Genomic DNA, 20,736 nt, shown 5'->3' on the forward strand with positions numbered 1-20,736 from the left:
GCCGCATAATTTCCCTAGAGGTTCAGGAATCCTATGCCTGTGCCTGGTTTTCTTCAACATAAAGAAAGAAGTTCGATAGAAACAATGTCTGCCACGTCGCATGCTCTCACTAAGTATGCATTTTATCAATGACTCAACGTTTGGTGATGAAGCAAGATTCAAAATTTATTAATAATGCACTATAAAACGTTTATTGATGAAGCGTGACTCAACATTTATTGATGCATGATCCATGACCAACACACTGCTTATGCATTCTTCAAGAAACGCTGTGGATGATCAAATGAATATAAAAGATATTCCATCCTGCACATTCATGTAAGGATTAGATGCACTTGCCCTTGGCACAGAACTTCTAAATTCCGCCTCACCTATCCCAAACGATGGCAGACTCTAATTACAGCAAGTAAACTTTACAGTAGGAGACCAGCACCGTCCTAAGCAAACACTTCCCAATATACGAACTCACTGATGGAGAACAGTAGTATATTTACACTGCTGTCAATCCATCATAAGGCTGAGGAATATTGCCTCTTGAGAGCTACCGCATGCTTAAAAGAATGTCGACGACACGGAAAAACGTTATCTGTCAGGGCAGATTTAAGGTGTATTTGCACGAGAGATCTTTATCTGCGGAGAAAACTGAGTATGTTATAGAGCTGTGAGAAGGAAAATACACGAGGCGGCGGCAGTGCAGAAAATCTAAGCGCGCATTTGCGCAACAGACTCTCACGTAGATGAGTCGCCGAAGTCTTTCTTTACGCAAGTTTGACGGCAACTTTAAAAATTCATTAAACAAAAGACGGAAAAAAAAAGGCACCTCAAACTTTCAAGTTGTTGATCATAATCTTTGCCCAAAAGCAGGGGGACAAAGAAAGGGGCTCAGTCGCTCCGACGGGACAACGGATATTCTGAAAGCCCGTCGCAGATTCTCCTCGGCTCCACACGAGCTCAGGAGATTGGCAAAAATCCGTGACGTGGAGCACGTGACCTCAAGACTCGATGACGTTTAATCCTTTCCTTGGGTAGAAACTTCGTCGTACAGATACACCATTACAGAGACGAGGCGGAACCACAGAAAACCGAATAAAATCCGGTTAATGTCCTGTAGTCCAACTAGTTCTGGACTGCGAGCTAAGCCTTCTCAATCGGGCATTCACGCCAGATTTGAACGCGGACTGAACGCTCCTTCTCAAAGTTCCGCAGATGTCTTTGGCGCAGGAAAGAACCGTTCCAGCTCGACTCAACAGAGTTCCGGAGTGCACCGTTCGACTAGAGGGCTCCCAATGTACACGGAGTCCTTCAGGAGTTTGCAGCAGATGGGTCGTCGTCTTCCTCCTCCTCGTCGCTGAAGTAGGCGCTACGACGAATGCGGTGCCGCCCCCTCGAAGATGGGCCCGCTCCGGACCGGGCTTCTCTCTCTCGAGCAAAGTCTTGGTCGTATTTCTGTTGCTGAAAAACAAAACACGAGCATATAGCTCCTCCGAGCAACGTGACTAGGGTGGCATAGAAGCGGCGGGGGGTGTGATGATCCTGCAGGTGAGAGTGGTTTCATGATTCCAGACTACAGAGCGTAGCATAATCTCTATGCGGGAAGCAGTGCCACCTTGCACTCCTAGGGCTAAAAGAGTACAAGATTCTAAAAGAAATGGGCAACATTTGTTCAGTTGTAAACTTGGACACAACCCCTCATATTTTTTTAACATCGCTTGCCTGCCCCATTTCGTTTAGAACAAATTTCCGAAGAATTTACTGGTCCATCGATGAGCAGCTGACACCTTGTAGATGCTACTATGGTGATAGTTACGCGTGAGGCATGAAACGTGGGACTGCTCTCAGCCGCCCTTTCCTAGCCCCCTTTCTAGCCCTAACCTCCCCTTCTAGCCCACCATATCACCCACCCATTTGCAAGCTTTGTGGAAAGATAAGTGCAGCTGAAACTTCAAATTGGGTAGTGGTCTGTGCCACCTGGTCAGTGATGACCACAGAAGCCAGCGGCAACAATGTAGACATAGACCTTTTGTTTATCCACCGTTTCCCACTCTTTCCTGCTCGAGCAAAGGAAAAAGGCCAGGCTATGCGCACTAGTATGCTAACATTTACTTTTTTGTTTATCGAAGCACCCTAAAAGGCCCTCTTGGGCATGACATAGGGAAGAGACGTAAAAAAATGAGTCGTATAACAGAACCCAATACGAACGCTCAAAAATAAAAAGAAACAGAAAAGCAAAACATCATGCAAAGAGTCATACAACAGAACCAACAGAGCCAGGGGAGCATCATCTTGGCTTTGGGTGCTGGATTTACCTCACAAGCTGCCTGGAGGATGAGACTTTGTGCTCACAGCCTTGATAATGCTCCAAGCCAAAATAAAGCTAAGCTTAGCTCCACTCTTCGCTGCAGAGTGCACGACGTAACGTTTTTACTCAAACAGGGTGTGTTGACAAACACCTAAATTTATGAGCATAGCCAGTGGCTTAAATCAGCACATACCACCAGACTACTAGTAGTTTTGATGCTGGCATTTCAAGTGTGGCAGAAAAAGAGAATGCAGGCAATTGCTTCTTAGTACCATACTTCCTGTATCCCTCTCCGAAACTGGTTTCAAACTTCAAAGTTCGAAAAATGAACATTAAAAACACTCTTTGAATTGACCCAGAAATAAAACTGAAAACCCAGGGTTGCGAAACCGAGCCTCGTCTGCTCGCGTCCCACACACACCAGACACACTGGTACTTTGGGTGTGCGGACCTTAGACAGAGTGTCGCGAACAAGAATGTAAAAATTAAAACCTTTGTTTGGGCTAGTTGGTTCATAATGGTGAAAGATTAAAAAGTGCAAGAGACATGAGGATAAGTAGAAAACACAAACGACATGGACTGGCGCCGAATTTCAACTGCGGGAAGCAAGTCAGCATCGAGGGGCTGACAAATTTCTCACTCACTAACGACCACAAGCCGGTACTCGTCCACATCGAAACGGTCAGGGCAAAAAGGGGCTTCGTTACCTTTAATTTGAATAAAGGCTTGTCTCTACAAAGACGTACAACATCAATGCACCGCTCCTTCATAGAAACTGATTGTTTTAAATAACCTCGCACGTGGCACTGCAATTGCCGGCACCACCGTGAGCAAGCTCAACGTACCTACGGCGTCCGATATTCGAGCATCCAGGAAGGTTCAATTTCTTCCCGTGGAACACTTTGAATGTAATCTCAATCGTCCCGCTAGTTACCTCGTATTTTATGGCAGCACCAAGCGTCTCCAACGACGGATCTTCACCTTGGTCACTGTCCGTGCTGGCTGCATCCTCGTCGTCTTCTCCGCTGTAACGAGGCAGAGGAAGGATGCCGACACGAGTTGGGACATCAACAGGAATGAAAGGACTGGCGCAGAAACTGCGATAGTTTTATGCGCACAATCCTCAAACTTTATTGATCCCACCAACGAACGAGCTCGGAAGTGTTGCATCCTCATGTGGTCCCGACATTGAGAAAATTTGAGAGTTCCAGGAATCCCCAAGTACAGTCTGGAGCGTCCGCGTGTAACAGGAATCTAAATTGAGAGCCCTCACAATAATGCTTGTGTAGTAGGTGCCGCCCAAGTTACTGGGACCGCTCACTGATCGCTTCCAGAATTTCGCGTGCCACTCTTGGGTACTCTAAAAGGGCAGCTCCGTGTCGCTTTTATTATTGAAAAAGAAATGCAGCTCTCAGTATCGGCTCTAGGAAGGCCACAAGACAAATATGCGGACATAGAAATTCTGTCAAAACATTCCTTAAACATGCATGTGGCGTAATCAACAGCACCAAGTAATGCAGTGTTGGTGCAGCCATTGTTACATTTTGATTATTTTTATTTTTTCGACAAAGCATTTTTAAGGCCAGTAATGAAAGCTGAAGAAATAGGGATAAAGCCAAGGCCGTGGTTAGGAACACTGCAACTCTGCTCACCGCAAGAGCTTGGCTTTCTGTTCCATCTTCTGAGCTTTCCGTTTCTTCTTCTGGGCCGTCTCCCGCTCCCGGTCGCCGAAGGAGTTGCGGGGGCAGCGGTAGCTCAGATGTCCGGCTTCCTGGGAGCAGAAACGGAGCACTGCCTCTGGAGTACACTGGGGATGCCAGGTTATGAGGAGCCACGTGATGGTGCTTCTAAAGTGTAGACGCTTCCGATTTCTAGCAAATGGAAGGCCGAGGTGGCAACACACGTAGGTATGGCCACAGACTGGGTTTCAATGATGGGGATGGAAGAACGGGAGAGGAAAAGGTTACAGTCACAAAGAGGAGGTAAGAAAATTGTTGGAAATTATCCAGGAAGAATTTAATAGAGTAAAACTAACTAGCACAGCTGGGACAGTGCTGTTAACTTTATTGGGGCGATGTCGCCAGGACGCGGCCTGAAAGTTGTCAGTTTTAGTGAAAAGTCGCCAAGTGATAATGACGACTTTTTTCGGAATTCTTTATATTTTTGATTTCGACCGGATAGGACGTGTGAAGGCTTTTTTGATTTGGAACAATATTTTAAATTACTTTCCGCGGTGAGAAGTCAAGTGAACAGTGGAGCTGGTCGTCCCATTTTCAATGTGCTCGCCAACGCCTTGAGCGACTAAAGGCGTTGGCGAGAAGATCCTGGTACGGGAGCAAAAGAGTTGAAGACCACATTAACGTCGTGCCCCTTTTGTATGCATCTTCATCCTCAGTGGGGTTATCGTACAAAGCTGCTCCATTTTGAAAACTCGCAGTTTCTTTATTGTGACGGTCACAAAGGATTTTCCAAACACCTGCTCGATAATCCCTGAAAAAGGAGGTGGTTCTAAAGTGGTTAAAGGTTTAAAGATGCCTTTGCCTTTGCATCAACCAACGCAACCTCGCACCACCCTCGCTCTCAACAGGATGAATGAAAAGGAGTGACACCCAGAGCTGCTTCCTGGAAGCCGCTGGAAAGTTATCTCACTGATCTATTTTCCTTTCTATTTTTTTCTGAAGAGAAGGATTACATGCTTATGAGTCTTTTTAGCAACTACCCATCTACGTAGCTTTAGTAACAACAATTTACCTAAATGTTAAAAAAAAAAGATGTCTTCCAAAAGTTGTTAAGGCACCAAAAATATAGAATTGTTGTTAGGACGATCAAAAACATGCTAAATTTCACGACTTTCTTTCTAAGTTAAGAGCAATGTGCTGGACACAGGTGGAACAGGGTAAAATTGGGACTCCCTCCCGCGTGGCTCCGGCTCAAAGTATCAACCAGCTAGGTTTCACGAAATGAAAATTGGCGACTCCCTCGCCGGGGAGAAAAGGCGGGGGGTGATGTTTTCAGTTTTTTTGCCCGATCCACCAATGGTTATCATGGCGACATCCCACACCACCTGGAGGTAGTCACAAAAATGCGGAGGGGAAGAAAACTGTCTTAGAAGGGTGAGGGGAGGAATAACACTTTTGGTTTCTAGGCTGGGTGGCACAAGCTACCTCCCAGTTATAAAGGGTACAGCCATTAGCATCTATCCATCTGTCCACTCATCCATCCACCCATTCCAGCTTAAGTAACGAAAATTTAGGATAAGATATTTGGTTACGAGCAAGAAAACGTTCCTACTACTGCTCGACAGCACAGTAAACTCTGATCAACCAGTTTCGCATAACGAAATAATAAAATAAAAAAAACCATGCCCCACTGCACAGGCATTATCATCACTACCGCAGAGAAAGATGTTACGACGATGCTTATACTGCGTCGTTCATAGTGCGGTGGGCTAGAAGGGGAGGCACGACGATCGTGCGGTCAAGAGCAGTCCCACGGCTCAAGCCTACAGAACGGAGCAAAATCTATGGTATGTGCAGGCTGCGGGGCCACCTTGCACTGGCACGCACACCAGCTGAATGCAATGTTCGCGTCCCATCTGCGCACCATGGTAACCTCCGATAGACCACGTAAAACATCCCACAACGCAGACTTAATATCTAGGCGTTGTAATGAGCATCTGAGCGGGATGATGACGATGATGGCATTGAAGAAAGCAGGAAACGTTGGTTGTGTCACCATCGTAGCTCGAGTGGGCAACAACGTGCGGGCAAGAGCAGAAGGGCGAGAATAGCTCGGAATCGGGAAGTGCCACTCAGGCGCTGCTGCCAGTATACATGGGCTGCACGTAACGTCATTCAAAGAGCGCTCCGATGACCACCAGAGGAGGGGAAGGAGCTCCCCTCTTACCAGGATCCTCTTTTGTGCCTCCCGGATTTGCACAGACATCGCTATTCTCCTCCCAGAAGATTATACGCTCCTTGCGGGAACTATAGGGGGCGCTTTGAAAAACGCGCATAGCGCCGCTAGCGGAGGAGCTGGGGTTCGACAGTGAGGCGTGCTCAGCAGCTTGCGGCGCCTTTTCGCGTGCGAAGTTGTGGCGGCGGAAGCGTGCACGGACGGAACTTTTGCTTTTTGAGCCGATAAGTTGAGGGTGACGTTGCATGAGCGCTGGGGCAGATTTAAGAAGGGCATCTAGCTGTTCTCCGCTTCTCATATATTGAGTTTAAGTCGTTATTAGGAGCAATTTCTTTAGTTGCAGTCGAAAAAAGGGTTTGAGCAATTTTCCGAAAAACAAGACAGCTGCCACCATAATTGCTCTCAGTGAAAAATTTGTTTCGCTCGTCACTGTAAACGTAGGACTGCTGGGACGATATTTGGAGGCGAGTGAGATGTTCACTAAGTTTGTGCACTAAGTGGGCCAAGTTTTATTAAGACAGCAGGTGTGAAAGTTATGGTTCGAACGAATAAAGGAATAAAGCTGTCAGAAATATCCAATATTGTACCCAAAAAGTTGTGTTATAACCGGGCTGTGCGAAGTGCAGATTTGGACACACAGGTTCTTAGACATGACCGTAACTTGACACAACAGTTATAACACTAAAAATAGGTGGCATAGAGGAACCAGGTGGAAATTTGGTTTGGACGGCATGATTGAATGGGAAACGGTTTTGACCGTGAAAGGGCTGTCAAGAGAATACCACTCGTCGTGGGAGATGGAGACTTTACAGGTAGGAAGGGACTAGTGCACTGTACTTCCAATTAAAACAACTTTATGAAAGGTGGCTTCAAAGCCGAGAAAACCAAGTTGCCGGCCAACACACGGTTTGGCCGTCAAAGGCTTTTGCGGTCAGCTGTTGTGTAGTAATCTGGTTGTGCGAGGTGCTGATTTTTGGCACACTGGTACTTTGACATGACCGTAACTTGACAAAACACTTATTATACCTAAAAGAGGTGGCATAGTTTAACCAGGTGGAAATATTTTTGGGCGGCGTAACTAAATGGGAACCGGTTTTGACCATCAAAGGCTGTCAAGAGAATACCACTCATCGTGGCCGGGAGGTGCACACTTTACAGGTACAAACAGTGCTTAAAGACACCGTAACTTGAGGGGGTCCCTACAAGAAGGTAGGGGGGAGGGGGGAGTTTTGATGAGATATAATAGATGCACATAAAATAAACCCCACTACTGACTCTGTCCACGCTGTACCTGCAACCCTCAACCTCAAATGTCACATCCCTGAAAACAAGCTATCTTATTGCAAGATATGATTTTGATTTCACTAATTCTGGGGCTGTGGAGGAGGGTCTCAGCCAATCCTTTAAAATCACTGGGGAGGGGTCGAGACCCCCCAAACTTTAAGCCGTGGGTAGGAAGGGACCAGTGGACGGTACTTCCAGTTCGAACAACTTTGCGATAGGTGGCTCTAAAGTCGAGAAAAAAAATAATTGTTTTCTACAAGACTCGAGGTGTCAGCGTTTCCACATCCAAAAGGAGGCTGATCAAAAAAGAAAGCACACCACATAAACTTCCATACTCAAACATCGATTGTCCAGTGATTCCAAGTTTCATTGTAGTTTTCCTTAGATTCATATTTGTCACTTTTTGTACCGTCCGAATCTTTCTTCATGAAGTATAGACTGCGTGTCATACGGGTCCGGAAATATCATCGACACGTACGATGGGAAGAAACTTCTTTCAAGGGCATTCCTTCAACGAAATTCGCACTGCCTACCCGCGAGTGTGGGATGGGATTTCAGTTCGAGCTGAGACATGTAGGCGTTACTGGTACGAAAACAAACGCAGAGCGCAAAGTGGCAGTGTAGAATATGTCAGCTGTGCCGACACAGTGGCAGACATGATCAAGGGACCAAATTTCTCGTGTCGTGCGGCACAGGTCCATCGTTGTCACTGTCCCATAAAACGTTGGCAAGGTGAAAAACTGTGAAACTTCATCTCCACGAGATACGACGCATAACTATTGGAGAACTTAACGACGCAGCAGTTCATCCTGTCAACCCAGCGCAACCGCACCGCTCCGACTTCAATGCGTACCAATGTATGCGGCATGGTTTCGTTTCGCAAGGGCTCTCACTGCCTACCTTCGGTAACGGCCGTGCAGTGGCGCGCCGGTGGCGTCGCACGGAGTGTATAGAAGATTAACCGGTCACTCAAATTCTTACAAAAGCAGCTTCCCTCTCCTTCTTTTACACGGTGGTCAAAAGTATGCCATATGACGTCAGTTCAACACATGTATTCGTATAATACCGTGGCGATGGTGACACTGAGGCACGAAGTGTGGGGCTACTCTCGGCCGCTTGAATAGGGACGATTGCCAGACGTCTCCTTTAGAAAGTCACGCTATACGCACTATGGGAAATGCTTAATGTAAAAGCACCGCGGGAGAAAGAAGGACAGTAGAGAGGTCCACGCGTCGGGTTTCTGGGCGGGAGTTTCGGCGCAACACTCGTCCGGATACACCGGACAGGCGTCGAGGCGGGGTTCGGGCACTTACGCCGCACTCGTAGCACATGGACTTGTCCTTGTACTCCTTGCGGCGGATGAACTCGGGCGCCCTGCCGTTGTACTTGGCGATGCTGGCGCGCAGGGTCCGTCCCATGAGCTGCTGCTGGTCGAGCGCGGCCACGCAGCGGGCCGCCGAGTCGCCGTCCACGAACAGCACGAAGGCCACCCCTTTGCTCTTCCAGGTCTGCTTGTCCTTCATCACGGTCACCCTGCGAAGCGCGCGAAATGACGCCGTCGAAAACAGCATCGGAGCCAAACAGAAAGAGAGATGGGCTCACGTACTTCGCGACTTTGCCGTACTTCTCGAACAGCTGGTGCAGGTCGTTATTCGTCAGCTTGTACGGGAGATTGCTCACGTACACGGTGCTTTTGCTCGGTGTCAGGCCAGCGCTCATTGTTGCAGGGACACCGTGGACACGAAAACAATCACGAAATCAACCGACACGCACACGGCCATCGGAACTTCAGCAAATCATACTGGTCTTGTCTTGTGTCTTGCAACTCAAGCAAAGCTCTGGGGCTCTGGTACAACAACAAATAAGAAAAATACAAAGTGGAATTAAGTACAGTTAACTACAAGAAAAACTAAAACCACCATTAAATCTCATCGTGAACTACATCTGCAAGTTATCCTCGCTGTACAACTGGTATAATTTCTAGAATGAAAAGTTGCCCGAGTTGCCTTCGAAGTCAATCGTTGGAGCCAACCAGAGCCAACACTAGCTTCGAGCAGGCTACGAATTTTTACGCATGGCGGCTCGCTCAAACAAGACCCCGCGTATCAACAAGTCCTCTCTCGAGCCGCACCGCAGTGCCCACTCGCAAATCTGGATGATCCAGCGGCGATGATAGCAACCGGGGAACCCCAGGAGTTCACTCCGTTCGGCTCGGAGTACCTGTCCCACCACCCGGGCAGCGTCCGACTCCGGGCCGCCACCAAGGGAAGCGAATCCAACTCTTCCAACAACGCCGAGCTCCTCGAGGCGCTCCGGGGCGTCTCCCTACGGGTAAACCGCAAGAGCCGCCGTGACGACTTCTGGAAGCTCCGAGAGAGCCCCGGCTCCGATGGCGAGGAAGAGCTGTACGTGTCCGGCGACACTGCCGTCTGGAGCGAGTCGAGCGGGACCGGGGTACGCACGGCGATACGCTCTTTTTGTGTCGAATCCAAGATCCAGGACGCTCTCTGGTGCAACTTCACCGCCGACGACTACAAGGCGCGGCTGCTGGCCAGGCCGGAGCGGCCGCCGACGGAGCAGCGAGTGCCCTGCGTCTGCGTCTTGGACGCGGTGTCGGGCGCCATCCACTCCTTCTCGCGCTCGGGCGAAGACTACACGACGCCCGTGCCGTTCGTGGTCTCCCGAGCCTGGCCCATCAGGCAGGGCCTCCTGCTTGAGCGCAGCGTTCCCGGCGGCTCCAAGACCTCGACCGCCCTGTCGGTCCTCTTCAGCCTGCTCCACCCGCTGGACGAAGTGACTCCCGTCGTGACCCGGGTCACGGTGCACGGCCACATCCCGAGGCTCTCGTACCTACAGAGTACCGCCAGCGTCCAGGTCGTGATGACCTGCGAGGAGCCGTCCGTCGTGCTCCTCTATCACCGCGACAAGGGGACGCATAGCGTCTGGGAGGTGCGCCGGACGACGGCCGAAGAGGACCAGTTCGCCTGTAACCAGACGCAGTACAGCAGCGCCTTCACGTCGTTCCGGACGCCCACGCAGAGCCCCGCCAGCCCCATGGTGACCCACAGTACTCCGGTGCCGGGCCACTGGTCTGCTTCGAGTCGTCCAGCAAGCCCCCGGTCGCAAAGCCCGTCCCTGGGCCACATGGCCACGCTGAGCCGGTCCCAGTCGCCGTCGCTCGCCTTCTGCGTGGAGCAGGGCACCTACAGCACCGCCGGATCGCCGGCGACCGCGGCGACCCAGGACGAGCTGCAGGCACCCAGCCAGCCCCTGCTGCCAGACGTCTGCCTGGACCAGCTGTGGTTCGAACCCCAGCGGAGTGGGGAGAAGGCATCCAAGGCATTCTGGGCAAACAGCATGGTCGGCCAAAGCTTCCTCTGCTACAATCTCCCATCCCGCAAGCTCCTCAAGCTGATTCCGTACAGCCAGAACGGTCCAGCCGGAAGACTGGTCTTTGGCGAGGCCGCTACCGTAGCCGCCCTGGACGCAGAGCCCCTGACGTCCTTAGGCATGTTGATCACCCTCGACCTCAATGGAGGGCTCTCGCTCTACGCAGGTGCGAGCAGGGTCTGCAAGGTGCACGTGTCTTCTCCCCCCTTTGCGCTCAAGCCCGAGCCCGATGGTGGCCAGGCACCTCGGAGGAGCAGCCTCAACCCCCTTCACCTGTCTTTTGATGCCTCCTTGCCAGACATCTCAGTTTCACCGGTCAGGGGCACTCTACAGTGTCCCGAAGAGAGCATCTTGGCATCGCCTCGCGTCGCTCTTCGAGACGCTGTAAGGAACCGCGTGACTCTAGAGTATCCCTCTGGAGAGCACCACAGGCTGCGTTTACCGGCCATGTCCAGAAGTCGCCTCATCGAGAACTGCCTTGGAGCACTCTGCAAGGTGTTGTCCATGGAACTGGCAGTCTGCTTGCTTGCCAAGTGGTACATGTCTCGGAATGCACCGGGACCCACGGACCTGACGGCATCCTCAGAGCTCCACTCCTTCCTCGGCTTCATTTTGGGAATGGTGGGGTACCCAACCAGTGGTGTGGCGTGCAAATCTGGGAGCTCCGACACCCATCACCCAATGGCCGTCAAGAAGTCCAAGTCGAGCGAGACTGGCTCCGACGACGACTGGCGCTACCTGCTGGACCGTGGAGGCGGTTCTGTGAAGCGGGCTGCCGTGGGGTTACCCAAGCCAGGGCCTCGCACAGCCAAGTCCAGCAACGTTGCTATGAGCTGCGAGGGGAACAGTGCGGCCCCCTTGTTTCAACACGTTTACACAGTGCTGCACACTCTGCACCTGGTGTACGAAGATGCCAAGCTTAATGTACTCAACTGGCCCCTGCTGCCCCAGCTTGCGGAGTTTCTCTTCAAGTTGTCTACGCAGCTGTCGCTCAGGGCCTACCAGGATCTCTACCGGAGGGACTTTCCCGCGCAGTTAGGAACTCTGCCAGTCAGCCTTCTCGTCTGTTCCACTCAGGGTCTACCCATTCCGTCCCAGTTTCCCCAGTGTCCGCCCAGCATCTTCGCGTGGATCCAGGAGAGGCTGCAGCATTCTGGTGATACGCGCAGACCATTTCCTTACATCCCCAAAGTGACGACGTGCCTTAGAGTAGTTGTGCCCCTGTACGCCGTGCTGACTTCTCCGCCAAACAAGGAACTTTTGTTGAGCCAGTTCTTGAATGACATTTTGGGGACAAAGAGCTCTGGTGACCCAGGTCTCTTAGTTCCAGAAGCGGCTAGTGTCGCCGAGAGATTAGTGTGCCTCCTCGTGCAACTGGGTGTCACCCCTCAGCACCTTGGCAGGTGGCCGTCGGGAGTTGTGGCCCCGATACAGGACGCCATGGTGCAGTGTCAAGATCGCCCTCCTCTCGAGTGGACCGCAGCCGCATACAGCCTCATTGGAAGGGAGGACCTGGCCACACTGTGCTGTCCAAAGTCCAACAAAGACAAAGTCTTCTTGGCCGCATCCGTGCCTCAAGAGGGCTGCAAGCAAGGCTCCAGCTGCAAGGAAAAAGACAACGGCTTTGGTCAGCTTGACCAAGAAATGCTCAAGCTAAGGTTTAGCAAGGACCAAAGAGTGCTCCAGGTGTGCAAGATGCTGCAGTCGTCCTGTCCTGTCAGTATCACCATCCAGCAAAGACCCGAGGTGAGCGACCACGAGTTCATGGAAGACCAGGAGCGCCATCTGTACGGCCTCAGCATTCGAACCATGGCCCTCCCCGTGGGGAGGGGCATGCTGACACTCCGCACTTGCCGACCGGTGCTTACGGATCCGCTGCCCATCCCGAAGCTGTGCCTCACGGGAAGGGTGCCGCCGCAGAATACCATGGTAGACATGTCGCACATCGAGGTGCCGCCCAACATGAACGTCTGGCCGTTGTTCCACAATGGGGTGGCAGCGGGCCTCCGCGTCTGTCCCGGCGCGGAAGAGGTGGATTCGAGTTGGATCGTGTACAACCGACCACGAGGCACCGCAGCAACGGACGCCACTTTGGAACATGCGGGCTTCCTTCTGGGACTGGGTCTAAACGGCCACCTGTCGAAACTGAGTACCACAGCCCTCCACGACTACTTGCTCAGGAACCACGAACTGACCAGCGTGGGTCTGCTGCTTGGCTTGGCTGCATCCAATTGTGGCACAATGAACCTGGAGTGCACGAAGCTCATGAGCATCCATGTGGACGCCTTGCTGCCTCCCACATCGACAGAACTGGACGTCCATCCTCTCGTACGCGTCGCCTCCGTCATGGGATTGGGGCTGCTCTATGCCGAATCGGGTCACCGGCACATGGCAGAGACGTTGCTGGGAGAGATTGGCAGACCGCCAGGGCCCGAAATGGACCACTGCGTAGACCGTGAAAGCTATGCGCTGGCAGCGGGACTCGCGCTCGGACTGGTAATGCTGGGGAAGGGAGGATCAACCGTGGGGCTGCCGGACCTTCACATGGCGGATCAGCTCTACCATTTCATGGTCGGAGGACACGTCAGGGCCGTTGGCAGCGCCTCCCAGAGGGAACGGTTCCGCTCGCCCAGCTACCAGATCCGAGAAGGCAACGCGGTGAACGTGGACGTGACCAGCCCTGCGGCGACTCTTGCCCTAGGGTTGATGTTCTTCGACAGCGGCAAGGTTGCGGTGGCCAAGTGGATGTCCGCTCCAGAGACCCAGTACCTTTTGGACATGGTGCGACCGGACTTCCTGCTCTTGCGGACACTCGGCGCCGGTCTGGTGCTTTGGTCCGACGTTCGTCCCACCAGGGACTGGGTGGAGTCGCACGTGCCAAAGGTGGTGTCCGCGCAAGCCTTCGGGGACGGCGGGTCCACGGACATAGACCATGAGACAATGAGCCAGGCGTACTGCAACATCCTGGCCGGAGCCTGCCTCTGCCTAGGGCTAAAGTTTGCGGGCTCGGCCAACAACCAGGCGTTCGACACCCTCCTGCACTACGCCCGGCTCTTCCTCGACCTGCAAAGGCGGCCCTCGGCCGAGCAGGCGGGGCGCAACACCCTTGACAACTGCCTCCTCACGAGCCTGCTCGGGCTGTCCCTCGTCATGGCTGGGACGGGAGACCTGGAGGTGCTGCGACTCTGCCGTCACCTGCGGCTTCGGTCGGGACAGGCATCCGGCCACATCCTTTACGGCTCCCACCTAGCCACCCACATGGCCATGGGACTGCTGTTCCTGGGTGGGGGCGGAGGGCTGACACTGGGCACCAGTCCACTGGCGGTGGCCTGCCTCGTCTGTGCCCTGTTCCCCCGTCTACCTATCCACAGCAGCGACAACCGGTACCACCTACAGGCCTTCAGGCACCTCTACGTGCTTGCCGTAGAGCCCCGGCTCCTGCTGCCCACGGACATTGCCAGCAAGAACGCGGTCTACACGCATCTTCAGCTCTCCTTCCGGGGAACGCGGGCGTATCCTCCTTGCGAGTATGCCGCAAGAGCACCGTGCCATCTGCCCGAACTCGCATTGCTGGACAAGGTGGCGTTGAACGACGCACGCTATTGGCCCGTTGCCTTCGAGCGCGGCAAGAACTGGGAACGGTTGCGAGGTTTGCTCACGTCTCCAAGGGCCAGGCTGCACGTCAAGCAGAAGGCCGGTTGCCTGCCATACGCAACCGATCCGCGAGGCTACAAGACTGCCTTCGAACAGTGCGCCATCAAGGAGCTGCTGCGCGGGTGGTCCGTGCGGACCAGAGTCTCCGCCTGCTTCTCGGAGAACACGGTCATCGCCAAGTTTACCGAGTGCTTCCTCCACCTCCGCGCATCGGGGGACTCTGAGCTGGGGCAGCAGCGTGCCTTCTGCAAGATCCTCATGGAGTGCGCGCTCCGCGAGAAGGCGGATGCGCTCTCAACGCTGTTCGACCTCTTCCAGTCGGGGAGGCACGACTTCTCGACGTCGACGCTTCCACTCTGGCAGACAAAACTGGTGGCGTCATATCACGCGTGTCGGGGCGAGCGACGCGAGCAGTCGCTCGTGCACACGGACTTCGTGCTGTCTCTGCAAGACAGCATTTCGCGGGCCGTGCAAGATGCACACCCCGAAGAGGAGCAGCGTGTGGAGGTGTGGAACTATCTGAGAGGGGACTGGGTTCCGGCGGAGGTCTTCCCGTTCTTGGTGCTCCACGACGTTCCCGTCGCGAGTGCAGACTCGCTCGGACGCGCGAGTTTGGACGACGGACTCCCATCGCTTTGGCTTTGCCTGCAGTCGACGGGTGCGAGCTTGGACACAGCTACAGTGCTGGCATCCATCCTCTAGCATGTTTTGGAAGAAATTTAATATTACTGCATTGTTTTGTTAAAGCACAAGAGACTCTCGCATCTTGTTCCGTTTCATGTTGGTAAAGAGAGCCACATAAAACCAGTCGTTTGCTTCCACTTTATTTAATTGAAAACAAATTGCGACACTGTTGACGCAACGCAGAACATAAACTCGTCAGGGCGTGCATCGGGTGCCCGCAAGCAATAAAGGTTGCGTTGATCCTTTAAAAAAATAGTATGTACACGACTCGAGGGCCCTTCAGGCACCAGGCAATTTCTTTGTGCAAAGCGTGGCCCTTATAGAAACAAAAAACCTGCTAAAGACAAACCATCTATCTATACTACCCCCGCACATTGTTTGCGTTCCCTCACGAAAGGAACAATCTAAAAACCACTACGCCAAAAAGTTGACTAGGAACAAAATCTATTGCCACAATCACTTGCACGTCGGGAGGCTAATGCTCCAAAATCCGTTTACGCATTCAAATGAAGTGAAACCCCCCCCCCCCCCAACTTTCCACGGACGATTACTGTGATTCGAAGTAGAGCCAATTATTGAAACGAGCGTCGTATCGATGCTGTTGCTAGTCTAGTGCCTTCAACGTTATATTTTTGAACCCAGAGATGACTCCGACCACCGTATCCACTTATAGAGCAGGTCTACACGGCCATACTTCTCTACACATTGGACCGAATGCGTTCTGGGTTTGCAATGGGGCAATAACCTGACGCACGTAACATCCTTTGTGGTGCAAGCGGAGGGGTACGAACCTAAGACACTGGAATGGGTTGTACTTGCACAAGACCTATGAGCTAGAACGAGCGACGAGACTCGAAAACACAGACGCTGGCGTCGTCAAGCCCGCAACATCTTCGGTAATAAAGGACCGACCATTACGCACGTGAAAGTTGGTCACTTAAGAATGGCCCCCACAAAGGCAAAAACTTATCTCTGTTGACACATCCAACATTAGTAAGGAAGGTGGTACAAAATGCAGGAGTTGTGGTACGAAGCCAAACGCTTGGCGGTTTTCTTTTTCGCTTACAAGTGGCAACTGGTGTGGCAAACAATGAAAGGAAGCAAAATTGATTGCCAGCTCTTTCCGGAAGCAAGTGCAACCCTGCGATGCTTTGGTACTGAGAACTGGTAGCTCGCACGAACGGAAGTGTCGGCGAGCTGTGGTGAAAACGTGCCAAATCACCGAGAATTTTTTTTTTTTATTAGGTGGGAGAGCAGGGGTGGTTGGTCAATTTTACTCGTTCGCATCACCGGAAATCGGTGGTAGGTCTTTTCGACGAATGCCAGGGTGTGACACAGTTGTGCCGCAGGGTTTGGAACAGCGCTTGCCTTACCACCGTCGAAAACAAAATTCATAGAGCGTCGGTACCGATTTGCAACTCGACCGCTACAAATAAGTCTACAACACGTCTGTACAGGCTTTTAACAACGAAGAAAAATGTCCTTAGGTGCGAAAAACAACTTCTAATCAGATAGTGCCATATCCTTCTTAATCTCCACAGCACAAAGGGAGATGGTGCACCATCTTGAAAGCATAACTAAAAGAAAGCCAATGACTTCTGAATAAAAGAATTCAGATGCACAATATAAGAATATTTTCAACGCATTGAGGACTGGGCTAGTCCAGAGGAAGGCAACGCTGTGAAAACACACTCCAGCGCATTTTCCTGGCTTTGTTTTACACGGCAAGGAAATGGAGTCCTCGAGGAATAAAGACTCCAGGAATGAGCTTTGGGCTATCCTTCGAGCACTAATCCCTTTCCTCCTGCATCCATTTGACTGGCCGTGCTCATCGACGCTTCGATGACGCCAGAGCTTACATGACGCCAGAACATCACTAAACGACACCATCCTTGTCGTCGTAAAGCTGTCAACGCCCATAACCCAGTCCCCAATGCTTTTACAGGGACAAAACGCGGCAAGAAAATGACACAGCACCGTTGGTAAGAAAATGAAACGTCACTGTTCAATCCGAGTGGCTATATTTGCGTACTCCCAAAAAGATTTAACCGTAAAATCTGCCCTCCAAACTGCAGCCTCGACAAGAGCCAGGTATGGGAGTTGGAGCCGGCAAATCGTGACGGAGGATTTTGCACGTGCGTGTGAGTGGAAAGAAACTGGGCAAAACGGCGAGTGGGTGGAGAGAAATGAAAGAACTTTCACAGAGGCTGCAACTGCCAGCTCGCGCAAAAACAAACACGTCGGGTAGCTCAGGTGGATTGGGGGCCAGGCGCGTACGGCGGGGACGGGTAGACGGGCAGGAACGGGGGCATCTTCATCGCCGTCTCGTAGTCCGGGGGCAACAGGGCCTGCAAAGGTGGCACGCTCAGTCACTCCCGCATCGCCGAGGGAAAGAAAGTTTCGTTGGCATCGATGTAAAGGCGAAAGTGGCATATTTCCCAGACAATGTGCCATGCTGGTATCTACATTCACATCTAGATTCAGCCTCATCCCACATTTTTGTCGCGCTACGACGACTCGCTCCAGACGACTATCCCGGTGCGGTGTCGAGAGTGTCTGTCACACAACGACTTCCTACTGGCCAAGCAAGTGTTGGGCTCCAAATCTTACCCGTTTGACACCGATTCAGTGGACGTAGCCACGTAAATAGAAAAAAAAAGAATTGCATTGCCACAGCAATGCAATTGCCCTATATTTACATGCTGGCGCCCATTAGCTACGTTTCCTTTTGGCCGAGAGGCTGAGGGAATGTTTCGTGGCCGCGCCTACTTCTGTTACAATTTGCTTCATATATGGATAATATGGATGACGCCTCCTGCCTTTTATATAACCTCCTTGCCCCAAAGTGACCGTTTAATGCCTTCTAAACAAATTTCAACGATCGCTCCTTAGCCCTTATAATGCTGGTTTTTCTCTTTCCCTCATTTTGAAAGCAAATTTTGGTTTCAATTACAGTGGCAAGCTCTGTAAAGAGTACTTATTTACTATTTTATCGGCAAAAAGGTAACCTATTACTTATTTCGAGACACTGTACTATGCTGTGGCACTTTAAGCTCACACTCTGAAGTCACTCTTTTGAGTGGCCTTACTCAACTTTTGTTTAGTCGGGACTGAGACTTTCTTGCTGTCGCAGCCATCAAATACAGAGTTCATCAGTAACTTCTAAATCTCGGCGTTCACCGTGAAGCGCGAGGTTGAACGACAGAGATTCGCCAGTCTGTAACAACGAAGAAGCAAATGAAAACAGAAGTAGCCCAAACAAAAAGGAAAAAAAAAAAATAGGTCATCAAAGATAAAACATTGCTTTCATCGCTTGCTCATACATTCTATTTCACGTAAAAAAATCGGCCCAGCCGGGAGGGGTGGGGAGTTTTTTTTTTTTTGGAGGTACCAGCAACTGTCCAGCCCGTAAAGAAGTACTGTAACAAAATTCTAGCACCTCTTTTATTGTCAACCCCCTTCTGGATATGACACAGAGACCTCAATCTTTTGCTCGAAAAGGCACCGAACCATTATTTAAAACGAATGAGGCAAGCGTTGTTACGTCGCAGTCCCCATAAAAGCAGGGTCTCTCTACAAAAATATAGCGGCAAGCTGCGTGGGTGCACGAAAGAGCGAGCCTTGTCACGTTCGATTGAAACAGATTTCCCTTCCCTCCCGCGCCCTTTTCTACTCCTGCGGGGAGCAAGGATCTCCGACAGCTAGGTTGTAATGGGTCGACGCCGCCAAGTGGCGAAACTCGCAACCACACCAACCTCCTGTAGCCTTGGCCGTGAAGGAAAACATGGACACGGTGCGTCTCGGGAGATCTGGTGCCTCCAGCGTGAAGTTTGTAGCGTTAAGCATTCTTCCTCGGCTGCGTGTTTAATTACAATAAATCGCTGCCTCGTAAGGAAAAAAAAAAAAAAAAGGAATTGTACCGAAACTGAAACTAGAGTGTTTAATCTAACCATCAGATGCAGAAACTTGTCCAGAGGTGCATTGCAGACTTTGCAACGGGGCTCACAAATCTTTGATCCTAGCCGATCGATTTTGACGGGCATGGTACGAAAAGGGTTAAGCATACGCAAAGCACGTATCAGTCTGGTCACGTAAGAACCCTAGAAAGATAGTCCGATAGCTGAAACTTGCGAGGGGAGAAGCAGGTTGCTACACTACAGCTCTCGCAAACTGCTCAACACTAATAACTTTATTGCACTAAGAGACATAAAAGAATGAATCCACGGTACGAGTAAAGGCTGGTTCAGGCATTTATGTCGATTGCACTCGCAGCAACTGAAGCAACGACGCAAACCTTGCGCCATGCACCGTGCAGCAACCAGCTCAAGAAGTAAACAAGTCGGCAGTGTCGCTCGCAACCAACCAATCGCAGATGAAGAAGAACACGGGCACTCCAATGCATCGAGGCTGTCGTTGCGAGTGCAGACGACGCGTGTTACCCAGCCTCAAATAGATACAGAAGACGTCCCTACCTGGTTGAACGACAACACCTGGAAGCAAAATGCGCAAGCTTTTGTCAGCGTCCTACGGCGCCGCCCATTAGGAGGCACCGTGAGAGAGTGCCTCCGCCACAATCCAGAAACAAATGGAAGGGGAAACCTACCTCAGAGTCCGACTCCAGGTCAGAGAGGTTGGTGTCCTGCCGCAGCCTCAGATACTTGTAGCAGGACCAGACGATGCCCATCACGTACGCCTGCGACACGAAGGAGAGACGCATGGGTGAAGGTCTGTGCGATGGACTGGAAGATAACAGAAGTAGCTAGCGAGCCACAATTAAGGAACCAAGAATTTGCCCGGGAAGTTATGGGCTCGTGTCGTAACTGTGGAGGCCATGCCGGGCCAGAAGAAGGTTCATGCGAACTCCCTCGTGCCAGAACAACAAGTGACTTTTATTCCGTCGAAAATAACACACGAAGCCGCCCCCGCGGTGGCACAGGGTTGCCTGCGGCAATCACTACGCGAGGGTTGCGCCCTCTACATCTCCCCCCTCAGAATCACACTAAAGGTCCAACTTCCTGGGACGCACCACCCGTCGGCCACACCTGGTTCTTTGTACAGGTGAGGTATCCAAGTCGGGTTCGTTGCGCCGGAGGTTGTGGCTCGTAGGCGAAGGTGGCTGCTGAGGTTGAGCCGATCCTTGAGCTGCAGGTGCCACCAACTCTTGAGGAGGAACCGGTCCTTGAGGAAGAGCCAGTCCTTGAGATGCAGGTGCAGGTGGTTGCCGAGGGGAAGCCCGTTCCTGCGCTGCAGGTGCCGCCGGTTCTTGAGAAGGAGCCAGACCTTGAGCCTCTTCTCTCGCAGTTGGGTCTTCACTGCCTGTCCTGAAAGGCACCAAGTTTCTCCGGTTGCGCTGCCAGATTGCTCCCTCATCTGTTTCCACCACGTACGACCTGGGACGTTGCGCTGGACTGAGGACAGTAGCCTTTACCCGTTCCGGACGAACCCAGACGCGGGTACCGTCTTCCAGCGGCGAGAGGCTTCTAGCCCGATGGCGGCGATCAAAGTCGGTG

At 51.8% G+C, this 20,736-nt stretch overlaps 3 protein-coding genes across 10 annotated transcripts in view; 1 reads left to right on the forward strand and 2 right to left on the reverse strand.

Moving 5' to 3' along the window:
* Nucleotides 1-193: 193 nt before the first annotated feature.
* On the reverse strand, nucleotides 194-9,968 carry LOC8041286 (zinc finger CCHC-type and RNA-binding motif-containing protein 1). The gene is made up of 5 exons (XM_029994001.4): nucleotides 9,105-9,968; nucleotides 8,812-9,031; nucleotides 3,952-4,070; nucleotides 3,234-3,324; nucleotides 194-1,452 (listed from the first exon to the last, which is right to left on the reverse strand). Exons 1-5 carry the CDS (start codon nucleotides 9,215-9,217, stop codon nucleotides 1,303-1,305), a joined length of 693 nt encoding a protein of 230 aa, XP_029849861.2. The 5' UTR covers nucleotides 9,218-9,968; the 3' UTR covers nucleotides 194-1,302.
* Nucleotides 9,343-15,346, forward strand: LOC8041287 (anaphase-promoting complex subunit 1). Its single transcript, XM_029994011.3, has one exon. The coding sequence runs from the start codon at nucleotides 9,668-9,670 to the stop codon at nucleotides 15,242-15,244; it is 5,577 nt and encodes a 1,858-aa protein (XP_029849871.2). The 5' UTR covers nucleotides 9,343-9,667; the 3' UTR covers nucleotides 15,245-15,346.
* Nucleotides 15,347-15,350: 4 nt separating this feature from the next.
* The window catches only part of LOC8041289 (lysosomal-associated transmembrane protein 4A), a 33,333-nt gene continuing 27,947 nt past the window's right edge, over nucleotides 15,351-20,736 (reverse strand). For 4 of the 8 annotated variants that reach the window (XM_029994027.4, XM_040207157.3, XM_029994024.4 and 1 more), the window contains exons 6-8: nucleotides 19,830-19,919; nucleotides 19,699-19,716; nucleotides 17,231-17,574 (exon numbers count right to left, since the gene is read on the reverse strand). In XM_029994027.4, the coding sequence (XP_029849887.2) occupies nucleotides 17,476-17,574; nucleotides 19,699-19,716; nucleotides 19,830-19,919 (207 nt within the window). In that variant the 3' untranslated portion in view covers nucleotides 17,231-17,475. Of the gene's footprint in view, nucleotides 17,575-19,698; nucleotides 19,717-19,829; nucleotides 19,920-20,736 lie in introns of all 8 variants that reach the window. The other 4 variants (XM_040499743.2, XM_040499741.2, XM_040499740.2 and 1 more) reach the window with 1 other exon arrangement.

This window comes from Ixodes scapularis, unplaced genomic scaffold, assembly GCF_016920785.2.
Source record: "Ixodes scapularis isolate PalLabHiFi unplaced genomic scaffold, ASM1692078v2 PGA_scaffold8__174_contigs__length_109621045, whole genome shotgun sequence".
In the NCBI taxonomy this organism is placed as follows: domain Eukaryota; kingdom Metazoa; phylum Arthropoda; class Arachnida; order Ixodida; family Ixodidae; genus Ixodes; species Ixodes scapularis.